General features: G+C 36.0%; 2 protein-coding genes across 3 annotated transcripts; one reads left to right on the plus strand and one right to left on the minus strand.

Moving 5' to 3' along the window:
• Positions 1–1292: 1292 nt before the first annotated feature.
• Positions 1293–1805, plus strand: LOC142180006 (uncharacterized). Its single transcript, XM_075250923.1, has one exon. It carries the CDS (start codon positions 1293–1295, stop codon positions 1803–1805), a length of 513 nt encoding a protein of 170 aa, XP_075107024.1.
• A 6440-nt stretch (positions 1806–8245) lies between these two features.
• On the minus strand, positions 8246–13326 carry LOC107815837 (transcription elongation factor TFIIS). Of its 2 annotated transcripts, none has more exons than XM_016641480.2 (3): positions 13047–13326; positions 12781–12973; positions 8246–9442 (listed from the first exon to the last, which is right to left on the minus strand). In XM_016641480.2, the coding sequence occupies exons 2-3, from the start codon at positions 12943–12945 to the stop codon at positions 8462–8464; spliced, it is 1146 nt and encodes a 381-aa protein (XP_016496966.1). In that variant the 5' UTR covers positions 12946–12973; positions 13047–13326; the 3' UTR covers positions 8246–8461. The 2 variants fall into 2 exon arrangements, with proteins under 2 accessions (XP_016496966.1, XP_016496972.1); XM_016641486.2 differs by having other exon boundaries at positions 12781–12960; positions 13047–13324.
• Between the last annotated feature and the right edge of the window lie 2210 nt (positions 13327–15536).

The following is a 15536-nucleotide window of genomic DNA, read 5'->3' on the forward strand; positions in this document are numbered from 1 at the left end:
AGGTCATTCAATCAACCAGTGTAGAAGATTGAAAAAGGAGAACAATGAGACAAATGAGATATTGAAAGACAATATCGCACACCCCCAAACAAAGTAAACTAAAGAACAACTGATTCCAAAGGAGATTCAAGCAGAGGATCGGCAAAGGGGCAGAGATTTTCAAAAGAACAAAGATATGGACAGCATCCCAAAAAGAGGAAAGAGTGCTCCTCCAAAACAAGCGTATAAACTAACTGGAGCGATCTTTGGTGTTGATAAACCTCTACCTAATGTCGGGAACATCAAAACTGTGAACTCCAATATTATGAGGATAGAAGAACCAAACAAGAACCAAGCAAAGGACACTACAAAGGATAAAAGAAAAGACACAAATATATCATCATGTAGTACCTCTCAAATAATAGTTCAAGACGAAGCTATCCGGAAAAACTTGAATATAGAAAGAAGCAGGATAGTTATTCTTATTGAAGATCCTAAAGCTCTTCAAGTCGTCCTATTTCAAGATGATGAAAGGAGACAAGAAGAGGAGAGACAATGGTGTACTCAGAAACAAAAGACTACAAAGATGCAGAAACAAAGGAAGATACATCAAAATATTACCGAGAAAGAATTAGCTATTCATAATAAGTTTGATTCTCTCAGGAAGGATGATACCATAAAGAACAAAATAGTTGTAAAGGTGCAAGAACAGAATAACAATGAGGAGAACCTGGACAAGTCTTAGAATAATAAAGAGCCTCCTGATGAGTGGGCAGATGCATCTAGTACAGAAGAGGAAGAAACAACAGATGAAGTGTCATCAGAGGAGGAAAATACAGTTGAAGAAACTGAAGTGTTGCATCAGATTGTTGGAGGAAAGAAGAAATATATTAATGAAGTTCAAGGCCTAACTGGTATTACTAATTTAATGGACGGAATACATTTTGGGGGCAAATCAACAAGCAAAAAAAGTGGAAAAGCTAGAGAATCTCCTATAACTAGGGGCCAAAAAAGAAACTCACAAACGACCCTTAATATTCTAAATCATGTTTAAATTGCTTAGTTGGAATATAAGGGGTATGAAATCCCAAGCTGCTACAGAAAGATTAATCTACATGGTTAAGCTTCATAAAATCTCTTTGGTTGCTATACAGGAACCATTTATGCAAGAAACTACTATAGACTTTTATAAAAATATTTTGGGTATGCAGGGTTATTTTGCAAACTTTAGTAATAAGATTTAGGTATTCTGGAGTGCTAATTTGATTTGTAAAGTTTATGCCAACCATGCTCAAATGATTACATGTAAAGTTATGCCTTACAACTCTGACCAAGCTGCTCTCGTCTCAATTGTCTATGCTAAATCTAAGTCTGCCGGAAGAGAGGAACTTTGGGAGTATATGAGAACTTTTGCTACTACTGTTTCTATCCCCTGGACTGTATGTGGTGACTTCAATAGCATCATTAATGCAGAAGAAAAGATGGGAGGCGTTCCACATAGACTTGGTAAAAGTCTTCCTTTCATCGAATGTCTGAATGATTGTGGTTTAATGGATATGGGATACTCAGGGCACACATTTACTTGGTGTAATGAAAGAAAAGGGAAGGAGATCATATGGAAAAGGCTGGATAGAATGGTCGCTAATAATGAGTGGGATATACACTTCTCTAAAATATCAGTTCAGCACTTAACAAGATTAAACTCTGACCATTGTCCAATTCTCATCACTGCTGAAAAGGATGATGGGAACTACATCAAATATTTTAAGTTCTTAAATTTTTTGGTGGATCGAGATAACTTCAGAGATATTGTTAAACAAAAATAAACAACAATGGGAGGCTGATATTATGGGTAACATCTTTTGGATTGTTTATCAGAAAATGAAGAAGACTAGCAGAGCCCTTAGTGAGTGGTCTAGAAACAAAATTGAGGACATCTTTGTTAACATTTAAGTACTAGAAAACAAGGTGGATGAATGTGAGACTAATTATATGAATTCTTTGAACCAAGAAGATAGAATGAACCTCAATAAATCCAGGGCCAAATTATTGATCCATCACAAGATGGTTGACACCTTTTGGAGACAAAAAGTTAACCTCAAATGGCAACTTGAAGGTGATGAGAACACCAGATTTTTTCATAGCATGGTCAGAGGTAGAAGGAAGAGATTGTATATACATAGAATTAAGGTTGACGACCAATGCATAGAAGGAGATGATAATATTGGGCAAGCTGTTGTAGACTTCTACCAATAACTCTTCAGCCAAGACAACAATGAGATTGATATGAGTATCATAGATGTCATATCAAATATGTTACAACATTAGACAATGGGATGTTGTTAGCGGAACCATCTCCGGAAGAAGTTAAGAGGGCTGTTTTTTATATAAATCCAAATAGTATTGCAGGCCCTGATGGTTTCAATAGTATGTTCTTTTAGAAAACATGGGAGATCGTCGGTGATGATATAGTTCATCTGGTGAGAGCTGTTTTTAATGGAGAGCAAATGCCTAGATTCTTCACTAACACTTGTTTGATCCTAATTCCAAAAATTGAAGCTCCCTAGTACTTCTCTGAATTCAGATCTATTAGCCTTAGTAATGTTTCCCAGAAGATAGTTTCTAAAGTGATGAATGAGAGGTTATCTAAGCTACTCCCCAGAATTATTTGTCAAAACCAAAGCAGTTTCATTAAGGGGAGAGCAATTGGGGAAAATTTTCTTCTTGTGCAAGAGATTATACATGATATGAGAAAACCTAATAAGGGAGGTAATATCCTGATTAAGTTAGACATGAAAAAAGCCTATGACAGACTATCATGACATTTTCTTGGCACGGTTATGAGGAGGATAGGATTTGCAGAACAATGGATTCATATTGCCTGGAACCTTTTATCCAACATGTGGTATACAGTGGTAATAAATGGTAAAAGACATGGATTCTTCAAATCACCTAAAACAGGGAGACCCTCTATCTGAAGCTCTCTTTATTATTGCTGCTGAAGTTTTATCAAGGATGCTTAATAACTTATATAGTAATCCTAAGTTCATTGGTTTTACTATGCAACCAAATGGACCAAAGATTAATCATTTATCTTATGCTGATAATATTAAATCTTTTGTGCAGGAAAAGCAGCAACTTTACAACTAATTATGGACACTCTAAGAAAATATGAAGATAACTCAGGCCAACTTATCAATAAGGAGAAAAGTTGTTTCCTGATGGACAAAGAGATCCCTGCCAAGAGAAAACATATTGTGGCTAGGAACTTGAATTTTCAAGAAAAAGAATTTCCTATCAAATATTTGGGATGTCCACTATTTTATGGGAGAAAAAAGATTGAGTTCTTTACGGAGATGGACACTAAAATCATCCAAAGAGTAGAATCTTGGCATGCTAACTTATTATCTACAAGTGGCAAAAAGACTCTTTATCAAGCATGTTCTAACTGCAATACCTTTTCACTTGATGTCTATTTGCCAACCACCAAATACTATTTTAGCCAGATTGAAATAGTCTTTGCAAACTTTTTCTGGGGAAACCTAGAAGGTAAACAAAAATATCACTGGTCCTCATGGAAAAACTTGTGCTTACCAATTGAAGAAGGAGGAATTGGCATTAGAACTCTGCAAGAGATCTTAGATACCTTCTCAGCTAAGCTTTGGTGGCAATTTAGAACCAGAGAATCTCTTTGGACTGATTTTATGAAGGCCAAATATTCTTAAAGGGTTTACCCAATGGCCAGAAAATGGAACTACTCTCACTCATACACTTGGAGATGGATGATGAAAATCAGACATATAACTGACCACCTAATTCTTTGGAAGATAAACTCTGGCAACTCAAACTTTTGGTGGGATAACTGGACTGGAATGGGTAAGCTAGCTCAATTTGGAACTGCATCTACCTTCATAAAGAATCAGGTATCCTCTTATATCTCTAATGGTAACTGGAATACTCTTAAACTCTCTCAAAACCTTCCTTTACATGTTGTTCATCAAATTCAAGGAGTCAAAATTAACTCTCCCAACATAAAAGACCAACCAATATGGACTGCGTCAATAGATGGGAGATTTAGTTGTAACTCACCTTGGAGAAATCTTAGAGAAATTCATAATACTTCACTTATTAATAAGATGACTTGGCCTCCAAGATGTCCGTTTAAAATTTCTTCCTTCCTTACTTTGGAGGCTACTCACACATAAGGTCTCTATAGATGGCAACCTAGGCAGATTTGGCACTCAATTGGCCTCCAAATGTTCATGTTGCATTAGTTCTAGTTCAGAGGATGAAGATCGCATGTTCATCAACAACATGGTTGGTAAAGCGGTATGGCTATTCTTCAACCAAATATTTGGTGTTAGAAGAGATCATAACAACATTAGGCAGATGGTCGTTACTTGGTGGATGGAAAGTGGTCAAAATACTTTACAAAAATTTGCCCTACAAATCCTACCTGGCATAATTGTTTGGAAAGCTAGATGTAAGAGCAGATTTGAAGGGATTAGGATGTCCTCCAGCTGGATAATCCTTCACACTACCCAGCAACTCAATATTATTGCTTACAAATAATTTCCCGTAGTACCTCCGTTCATGAAAAGGAATCATTTCTTTGAATTAATTGATACTGCACAACCTGCAATTCATACTAATTTTGTTAAGTGGTTCTCCCACACAATGGATGGATGAAATTGAACTGTGATGGATGCTCTAAGGTCAATCCAGGCCCTAGTGGAGGAGGAGGTATTATCGGGGATGATCATGGGAACTTGATTAAGGCGTATGCTATATCATTTGGCACGAATACTAATAACTTTGCTAAAACTTTAGCACTGAAATACGGTATAGACTGGTGCATTCATAATAATATCAAAAAAGTTGAGGTGGAAAGTAACTCTCTCATGCTGGTAAATTGGATTACAAACACCAAATGAATTGCGTTGAAGAAGTTACTATGAAACACTGCTTCAGGGAATGCAAAAGGTAGCAGATCATTTTGCTAACTTTGGCTTGAATTGTAATGACATTACTTGGTTCGACAATTTCTACCAACTTCCCAGGGAGGTTAGAGGAGAAGTTAACATGGACAAACTCCAATTTCCTTCTCTTCATAGCAAAATCATGAAGAAAAATTTATTTTTGAATCGACAACTTCTCATGATGTACCATTTTGACGTCTACTAATAATATGTTAGCTTCATTCGGGAGGACTCTCACTCTGAGAATATGTTCCCACTAAATTTTTCTGATGTGAAATAGATGTAAAGAGAGAGCTTGTTCCTTCCTATTAAACATATATAGGATACCCACTATGTAGTATCCTACTTTTGTAATGCTTTCATATTTATAAGACCTTATCCATACACGATGAAGGTGGATAATTAATTTTGTTTTTAAAAAATAAAAAAAATTAGGAGGATCGGCTCAACAAGATTCGAGGCCTAAAGCCAGCCAAACTTCACAGAGAGGCCCTAAAAGGTTTTTCAAAAAAAAGAAAGAAAGAAAAGATGATCATATATGTTTTTATTTAAAGTCTATTTTTCTACCTTTTTTAGATGCAAAATTATTAATTATTATCTTATAATCAATTTGTTCTAATTATTTTCATTAATCGATTTGTTCTTACATTTTCCCTTTTTTTTCTCTTTTTGCATAATCGTATCCATATTTTCTAGTTGACATATTTAAATTGAATAAAATCTAATAATAACTAAAACAATTCATATACTTAGGAAGTAAGAATATCAATAATGACAAATTTTCAATGAAAAAAATATAATATAAAGTTAGAATAATAAAACCTGGCTCAAGAATTTGATAAATTGATATAACGATATCAAAATAGTAGTTCTGTGCTTCAAAATAACGATTGCTTTTGTCTTGTTGCAATGCTTGAAATTTTAAAGAAGACACCTAAAAGCAAACTTTGATCTTTTGTGAACACACAATAGTAAGTTTTCTGCAATGGAATAAGGAATAATTAATAAGAAAAGAGTAAGAATAAGTGAAAGAGAGAATATAGAATGAAAAAGATAAATATAAGAATAGTCATGTGGGCCCATGTTAGTTGTTAGGATGTAATTGAGGCAAGAAATTAGGCACCGAAAGGAAAATAGAATTACCTAAAGATTTATTTCATTCCCAATTACTGCAACGTTCCCCACATATACAAAAGGTAAAAAGTTACTTTCTTCCAAAAATTTCGCTTCAACAATATATGTACGAATTTTGTTTTTTATAATAGTAACATACATCTTTAGAAAAAAATGGGGCCCTCAAAAAGTTGAGGCCCCAAGCCATTGCTTTAGTTGTCTTATAGTTCAGCCGCCCCTGACTTTTAGGTTCCTACCATGAATCCATTATTATTTAGAAACTAAATTTTAGAATTAAAATGTTTCTTGCAATTTTAGTGATTTTTAACTTACCTATCTATACTGCAGATAAAAAATGTTAGAATCATTGAACCATATTACATCATCCACTGCTATTAGTATTAGTTATATAAAATTTTGTAAAGACAAAGGGAGATAAAGTATTTCAATGTGTTAGATTTAGCGATTTTGAATGAATAAACCAAAATAAAAAGATAAATAGAAAAAAATATGCTTAATTAAACACAAGAGGGAACACTAGACATGCTAGCAAACTAAGATTTGAACTTTACTTGTAAAGTTACACCCAATAATCATTACACCATAGGACTCTTTGAATTTGGGTGCATATATATACATGTATATTTACGGAATTTGTAAGAAATATAACATTATTATACATGGTACAGAGAAAGGAGCATGGGTTCACGTGCCTCATCCTCCAACACATAAATACGCCTCTGTCAAGGGTGGAATTCTCCAAGTACCAGTATCACTTGAATTCTTTCCTTCCCTAGTGAAAGATTTGGTTGAATGTAGGATACACTGAAAAGTGAAAACCAAAGCTCAAAACAAAGAACAATTGTGGATGGCTCTGCTGTTTTAGCTAAGCAATAGGGAGGATGAGGGATTTTGCACTTCTTAGGCAGCTGCATGGCAAGTTTTGGATCAATCCCCAGGGAAGGCAACCACAGGGAATTCTTGTTAGAGTAAAGGTAGCCCATGCAATATATGCATTGGACAGTGCGGTGCAGCACTTGGCTGTTGGTGCCCGCAGATTTGGTGGTGTCACTGATGGTTTGCATGCCATTAAACCTTCCCCTGTTAAACATATTCCTTGAGGCCGCTATACCTCTACTAATATTGCCCTAACATAATGGCAACCAAAGCCAAAGCCACACATCTTTTTGCCCAAGTAATGCTCCATCTCTGTTTCTTTCTGTTAGGGTCTATTGCAAGGAATGAGACTTGAGTCTCACATCTGTACTACAAAATACTGATTTGGGGTATATATAGCCTTGGACTCTCCCATCTTAATAGCTAGCTTTTAGGGAGTGGTTCTCCCTAGGTTGTATCAATGAATTACTTTCGATATGTGTAATATGCAAGTAAATAGCATGAAATAAAGGTTTTATACAGGTTGGAATGTGTGCGAATTATTGGATTTAAGCCTGGGTGATGTAACAACCGGAAACCCGTGAAAGTCAATAGGCGTTGCTTTCTCGCAAAACTGTGGTGTCAAGGACACTGGTTTTTGAGCCATCAAGTGGCAATTCCTTGTACCCCTGGCTTCTCATTATCAGTGCATTGACCATTGATGATTCCAGAACTATGTGATACTGTTCGTATAGTTTTCCTTCACTGTTCACTCGTTTTCAAATAGTGCCTGTGTCAAGTTTACGTTAAAGCTCATATTTCGCAAGTGCACTTGAAAAAGAGAAATTGTACCTTGCCCAGCGATCAGAAAATCATTGCAAAACTAGCGTAATTGCACATGAATAAGAGAACTGTACCTTGCGCTCCAATCTATAAACTCATGCAAATGTATCATACACCGCAGAAGAATGCAGCTGTTATAACCATGATCTCATCTTCCCTGCAGCTCACAAAACCTATGAAAGATGAAATGTCCATGAATCGGAAATTACTTGTAAAATTCTATGGTGAAGAAAGAAATACCAAATGTGAAGAGAGGAATGCTTTGAGAAGTTGACTCCCCTAGGACTTTGGTCAGGAGCATAAGGAGAGATCAGGACTTGAAAATTTTGTTTGTGTAACGGAATTGCATACCATAGTAGACCAACCACGCCAGCTCATGTTGCCAAATGATTCAACAAAAGACTAGGCATTCAACTTTAGTACACCTCCAGAGAAACTTTTAGATCAAGCATAGAGCTGAACGAGCAATCACAAATAGACAAATAACGACTGGTAACAAAATTGGGCTACAGGGCTAACTCAGAAAAGAAAAACACACAGTTCAGATGTCATAATATCCCATACAATAAAATAGCTTGGGCGATCGTTCCATGCATATCGGAGACCGCCTCAAAGAAGACAATTAAAAAACAACCTAGAAACTACATCATAGTTGAGAAAGGGATCAAAGTTTAACAGAACTTCCAGCGATTATCGCAGTTTACACACGTCACATATGTGGTCATCGGTTCATCAGCACTTCGAGTTTGCATCTGGTAGTAAGTGGTCTGATTTTTCCCACACCTACCGCACTTAAACTTATCAGTACTGGCCACTGGAGGACCTCCAAGTTGGCTATTAAATAATGCTTTTTCTTTAATCTTCTGATTCTCCTGTTGCCTTTCATCACTTGCCATATCTTCTGGGCTCAATTCGATAATACTACGAGGTGGGTACTGTCCTAGAAGGACTTTTCTCCGAAAATCTGGGTTGTTTGGATCCTTAATGTTAAACATTATAGATCTATACTTAAACTTCTGGGCGCCATTAGATCTACCCCACTTGTCAAACATTGCAGTTTCCACCTGAACTGCAACTCTATAAGGATCACAGGCATTCACAGCATCCCTCAAATTGTCATCAACTTCACTTGAGACTTTGCAAAGAGCCTCGGCAAGGAGCTCCCGGACTTTGTCTCTCACAGAATCCTTACAGTAAATGAGAGCAGACAACTTTGGTGGGGCAGCAGTTGCCGCGTTAGAGCTCAATTTCTCATCTTTGGGTGTCTTCTCAATCTCTACACTTTTGGAAGTAGTACTCTCAGTCTTCACAACAGTGACATTCTCAGACTGTATCTCGGTAAAGGAAATTTCTGACTTTGCTGCTCTCTCAGATTTTGAAATCACTGACCTGCTTGACTTCTCAACCTTCACATTCTCACCCCTCGACACCTTTTCAACCTTCACCGAGTTCACACTCTGAAATTTATTGGCTTCATCACCATCAGCTCCAGCACATTCAGATTTTACAGATTCCCCGTTTACTCCATTGCCATTCTTATTTTTCATTGTTTCTCTCACAATTATGGTCTTCCAGTTCTTAACTACATCAGAAGCCAATGCCTGGATCTTCTCCCTTGGATGTTTTGTCAATAGCCGGAGACGTTTGCCCACCTGAAACATTATTCTTTCCATCAAATAAAGGAAAAGGATTATGTACCTCCACTAGCAGATGGGACCTTCAAGTGCACAATAACTAGAACAAAGAAACAATAACAGGTAGTACAACCAATATGTGATATTCCAAAATCGCTAGGAAAGCCCCAAGGGAAATGAAACCAATCCAGCTGAAAAGCATGAACTCAGAAAAATGACACGTGTCTTTTACCCTAAGACTTTACTTTTCTCAGCCCTGCTCTCTGCTTGATCCGATGACTTGTGTTCTTCCTCTGTTTCATTCTTGTTATCATTATTTATTTGGTCGTCTCTGCCATTAGTATTTTTTTATTGGTATTAGATGAGAACATGTGTCATCTTTGTTGGTAAAAAATCCGGACTGTACTCAAAATGGATTAAGTGCCAACAGAACATTGATGGATTTCCAGATAGTGTCCATTGCAGCTACGACAAGCGAGAGGTGGCACTAGTTGCCACAAACAAGATATGTTACCGGATGTAGGAATTTCTCCTCTTCTGCCTAACTGGCTCCTATTTTGTCTGTTTTCACATAGGATTTACAACTGATATTGGCTTCTTTTTTTCGCTAATGTTTTGCAATTTTTGGTCAACTCTTGTCCTTATTGTAATGGAGATATGAAGTTCATCGTCGGTAATAGCAAGAAAGAAGAAACAATTGGGCTGCACTACTACAAATGTCTTGTGAGTACTATTACCATTATTTTTTCTACTTGTATTCAATAATTGTCTATCCCGGTTGTATTAATAACACTGGTCTTACTATATTATTTAGTTGAAAAGTTATGATCATCGTTAACAAGCCAATGTCAAGTGTAGCAACACCGATTTGAATAAGGTTAGTTGTTCTATATGCCAATTCAAATTATTGTGCTTGGAGTAATTTACACATTTTGAGAAGCAACTCGCAATTGATTGATCCACATGTGGTATTGGAATTCCATTATATTTGACATTTTAACTTGTAAATTTGTTAAAATCTCTTCTAAATCCTTTCTTCTAAGTAGGTTGGAGATGCAAGTGGTGTCTCCTCTTCATCAATTGATGCATTGGGATCTTTACTGTGTGCTCTCAGGATTTTTAGAGATACATTGGATAGTGCCCTTAAAAATGAAGATTTGACTCGCAAATAGGAGAAAAACAACGTTGAGGAAGAGTTTGAGGATAAACAAATAATGTAACCTGGCCTTGTAACCTTTGTTAGTTTTGTAGATTACAATGGTGTTCAGTTTACCCGTGCATGTTACAATGTTACCTAATGTAATTGAATGGGACACACTCTTTAGACACGTCCATGTATGTAGTTTAACATTCTGCTACATTTACCTTACTTAGAATGTTGTTTAGTATTGTTATGGGCACGTTTAAAGCGCACTTAAGCCTTAAAGCTCGGTGAAGACCAGCGTGCTTCGCTCCGCTTATTTGGCACTTTATAGCTTGTTTTGCCCAGCTTCTTTTTTGCCAAAAGTGCTTTTTCCAAGGTTAAGGTGTTTCGCCAAACATTTAGAAGGGAAAAAGTGTTTTTGAGTAGAAGCAAAAGCAGGTTTTGAGAAGCAGAAAAAAAGTAGCTTCTACCCAAAAGTACTTTTTTGAAAAATACTTTTGAGAAAAATACACTTAGAAGTACTTTTTAAAATCTTGGCCAAACATTAAGGGCGTGTTTGGTATGAAAGAAAATGTTTTCCATGGAAAATGTTTTCCTAAAAAATATTTTCATGAAAAATGAGTGATTTGATCACTTATTTTCCCTTGTTTGGTTGGTGAGTGAACTTTTTTCTGGAAAACATTAGGTAACATGTTACAATGTTACCTAATGTAATTGAATGGGACACACTCTTTAGACACATTCATGTATGTAGTTAAACATTCTCCTACATTTACCTTACTTGGAATGTTATTTATTATTGTTATGAGCACGTTTAAAGCGCACTTAAGCCTTAAAGCTCGGTGAAGCCTAGCGCGCTTCGCTCCACTTATTTGGCACTTTATAGCCTGCTTTGCCCATCTTTTTTTTTGCCAAAAGTGCTTTTTCCAAGGTTAAGGTGTTTTGCCAAACATTTAGAAGGGAAAAAGTGCTTTTGAGTAGAGGCAAAACAGGTTTTTAGAAGCAGAAAAAAGTAGCTTCTACACAAAGACACTTTTTTGAAAAATACTTTTGAGAAAAATACACTTAGAAACACTTTTTAAAAGCTTGGGCAAACACTAAGGGTGTGTTTGGTATGAAAGAAAATGTTTTCCATGGAAAATGTTTTCCTAAAAAATGTTTTCATGAAAAATGAGTGATTTTATCACTTATTTTCACTTGTTTGGTTGGTGAGTGAAGCTTTTTTCGGAAAATATTTTCTATTGTTAGGTTGAAGAGTAGAAAATATTTTTTAGGAAAACAATTTTTTATGCTACTCTCCTTACCCTCCTTCCCCCAAGTCCCTATGTTTTTTGTGCTCCCCCCCCCCCTCCTTCCCAAACACGCACACATACATTCTTCTAAAAATTCACACAAACCAAAAATAACTAATGTGTTGCTTTACTTTTTTACACAAAAATAATGTAGAAATTTGTGCTCCATTGCTGAAAAGAAAATACTATTTTTTTTGGTTGAAAAAGAAATTACTCTTTCTACAACATGAAAATAAAGTACTCATTTTGTTTGAAATAAAGGAAAACACTTTTTCTACATTATGAAAAGAAAATACTATTTTTGTTGAAATGAAAAAAAATACTTTTTACTACATTATTTTGTTGAAATGAAAGAATTTTTCTACATCATGAAAAGAAAGTACTTTTTTTGTACATCGTGAAAAAGATTATACTCATTTGTTGAAATAAAAAAAAAATACTCTATCTGTGACATGAAAAGAAAGTAATATGAATAATATTTCTATTTTAGGGTGGGGGTGGGGTGGAGGTGGGGGTCGAGGGTGGAGGTGTGGGGTAGGTTTGGTGGGGGTTGGAGGGGATGGGGTATAGGGAGGAGGTTGAAAAAGAAGTTTGGAAAATGTTTTTCTTTTCTCTTGATAGGGAAAACATTTTCCTACAATGAGGGTGTGTCTGGTACGAAGGAAAACATTTTCAAAATGTACAGAGTTGCATTCCAAACCTACCCCGCTGTTATGTACAGAACTGCTGTTATGTACAGAGTTGCATTCCAAAAAATAAAAAAATTACATATAGATTGCAGAAAAATTGAATGCAAACTGTAAGCATTTCAACAGTGACTAAACTGAATAGACAAATATGGGGATTCTAAAACTGAAAACGCCGGAGATTGTGTATTAACACAATGGCGACAGAAGAAAAAGGAGGAAATATTAGGGTACCTGTGAGGAGACAAGGACTTGATAATTGACAGGAAATTTCTTGAGCCGTTTTAAAGCGTCAAGGCACCTACTTTCCTCCGGTGACGAATCAGCACCGCCGTCAACTGCGGCTGCATCAGCCGCTCGCTTTACCGCATCGAACAGCTCAATCAGCTCCTTCTCCATCTCTTTATTTCACCACTATACAGACCGACTAAAAACAATCAAAGATACACATAAGAAAATTAATATAATAGCAATGCGCAGAAGGAAGGAATCAAGCTTACCGATGCAAAATCGAATTAGGATTAGGAGAGTGGCGGAAGCATAAAAACCCTAGAGCTTAGATGTGGGTTGAGACTGGTCGTATCGTATACATGTAACGATTTGAGGCGGGGGGAAGAGAGAGAAAATCGAGGTTGTTGCGGCACGTGTACGGTCATCGGACGGCAGAGAAGGAGATATCAAGATCCAATGATGCGGGATCGGCCACCGTGTTAGAGAGGGTTACGATTTGCCAAATCTAAAAAACTGAAACTTGGAACTTCTGTACTTTGTCGGTTTGTCCAATGTGTTCTCTACCTGTAGAAAACATGTAATTGGTACGGAGGATACCGTAGAATATAGACTCAATTAGCTTATTTTATTTTGTGGAAAAAGAAATTAGCTTCTTTTATTATTATACTCCCTTTTTAAAAAATAATTTACATATTTAAAAACTGTATAAGAAACTGTTGATCAAAGAAATGTTTGAATCTTTTGTGGACAAGGTAAATTTTGACTCCCAAATAATAATATTGGCATATAATATAAAAAATATGAGTTTATTATACTAATTAATAATTTCTTGAGGATCGTTGAATCATGCTTAATTAAGTAAAAAAATTACTAACAGTAATATTCTTTTCTTAATAATGAAAGAGAAAATTAAGTGAAATTGTATATAACAAATACTATAAAAGTAAGTAAATAGGGAACTAGGGACGTGATGGCTCTTTGAAGTCTAAATTCTATAACTGGAGAATCCAATAACTGACTCAAAAAGATAAAAGTATACAACAAACCTACTAATTTAACAAGATCTTCTACATGTGCAAAGCATGACTTGAATCCCAGATTCTTTCCTATCCTGAGACTTGAGAGAATTCCAAGCCTATTTGCGAGTTGCCACTTTTGGTACGCTTTGCTAGGTAAATGAGCAAAGAATTAGTTAAGGAGTTCAAAACTAGAAAGTCTACTTCAGCATTAGATTCGCTTGCTTTTGCTAATCGTTGCAAAGGCAAAGCTAACGCATTTCATTTCTTTTTCTTTTTATTTTTTCTAAAATTATCTGTGTGTTAACTCATCCAACCCCAGTTGGCTCACATGTCCAAAACTCGGAGAGTATCTCACCTCTAACCCATTTTCTCTTAAATATCAAATTTCATGTCAGTATTAAAGTTCAAATTCAAGACACGCATTCAATAAACCCAACTCACACAATCCCATATTGTGTTCTTAGCACTGAACTCAAAGCCCAAAGGGCTAAGGCTAAATATTTGGGATCCTATCTTCTACAGTGAAATGGTGAAAACAGAACTGAGTTGGATCATAAGACGCTCAGGGACTCAAAAGCCCAAAGCATCGGGACGCTGGGGCATTCACACTTGTCTATAAAGATAGAGCTACTGGCAAATAAGTCGGATCATAAGACGATCTATACCGTCATATCTAGCTGCACTCAATGTGAAACTGCAAATCACAAACTTGATCCTAGACGTAAAGCCTTAGAAAATTAAAAGTCTTTATTATTTTGAAAACCCATTCAAACTCTGCATACACAGATCACTATTCTTTCTGGTGAATACACCATACGAAGCATCAAGTTAACAATATGAACACTAATGAAGAACAAAGCCTGATCGTCGACAATTAAATCCAAACGGGAAAATTGATTGAAGCAGCTAACAACAAGGGCTCATGATTGTACTAACGAGGACCACGGAATGAAAATGAATTATTGATTTGATCCTGCTCAAGGATTGTTTATCATCAAAAATGATCAGTTAGCTACCACCTTCTTTGACATTTTTGTTCACTTCTCTTCTTCCTTCTTCTCCATAAATGTCTTCCTCAAAAAATCCCACGGCTGCAAAGATATGGGATGTTAGAATAAAGTCAGATATGCAAATTAAATTTATATATCACTAAACCAAGTTTACATGCCAACACCGAGGAGGTAGCAACTAAATTAACTTCAGAAGCACTGAACAGTCTCAAAGGAAGTAAAACCCAAAACAGGTGACAACAGAAACCCAACCAATACTTTCTTTTTAGCTCTGGGGACTGGTTATACATCACTTATCCCATCCCAGGGATATCAATTCAAACAGCTAATTACATAAATATCCCATCCAGTTCAGTATTTAGTAACTTCCCTCTAGGAAATGTTCATCTAACATCTATTGCTAAACCTACCTCTCTGTTTGTTTTAGCACAACGTAAATTGCAATATACCGCATTGTGAAATCAGCTAAACAAGCAATTTCTATGTAACACTATATTGATAGCAAATTAAGAGTTTACATATGAAATTAAAATCTTCACCAAAATGGCAAGGAAAACAAGTGGATAAAAATAAGAAACAATTTCCTCCTCTTTCTCGAAAATGACAGGTGCATGTTAATTTAGGCTGAATACATCTGCAGCCCCTTAAACTTGTCCCTTTTTTTCATTTAGGCACTTGAACTAAACCTTGTTCCTATTGAACACTTTATCTTGTTAAAAACTGTATCTAT

The sequence above is a fragment of the Nicotiana tabacum genome, chromosome 4 (genome assembly GCF_000715075.1).
Source record: "Nicotiana tabacum cultivar K326 chromosome 4, ASM71507v2, whole genome shotgun sequence".
NCBI lineage: Eukaryota > Viridiplantae > Streptophyta > Magnoliopsida > Solanales > Solanaceae > Nicotiana > Nicotiana tabacum.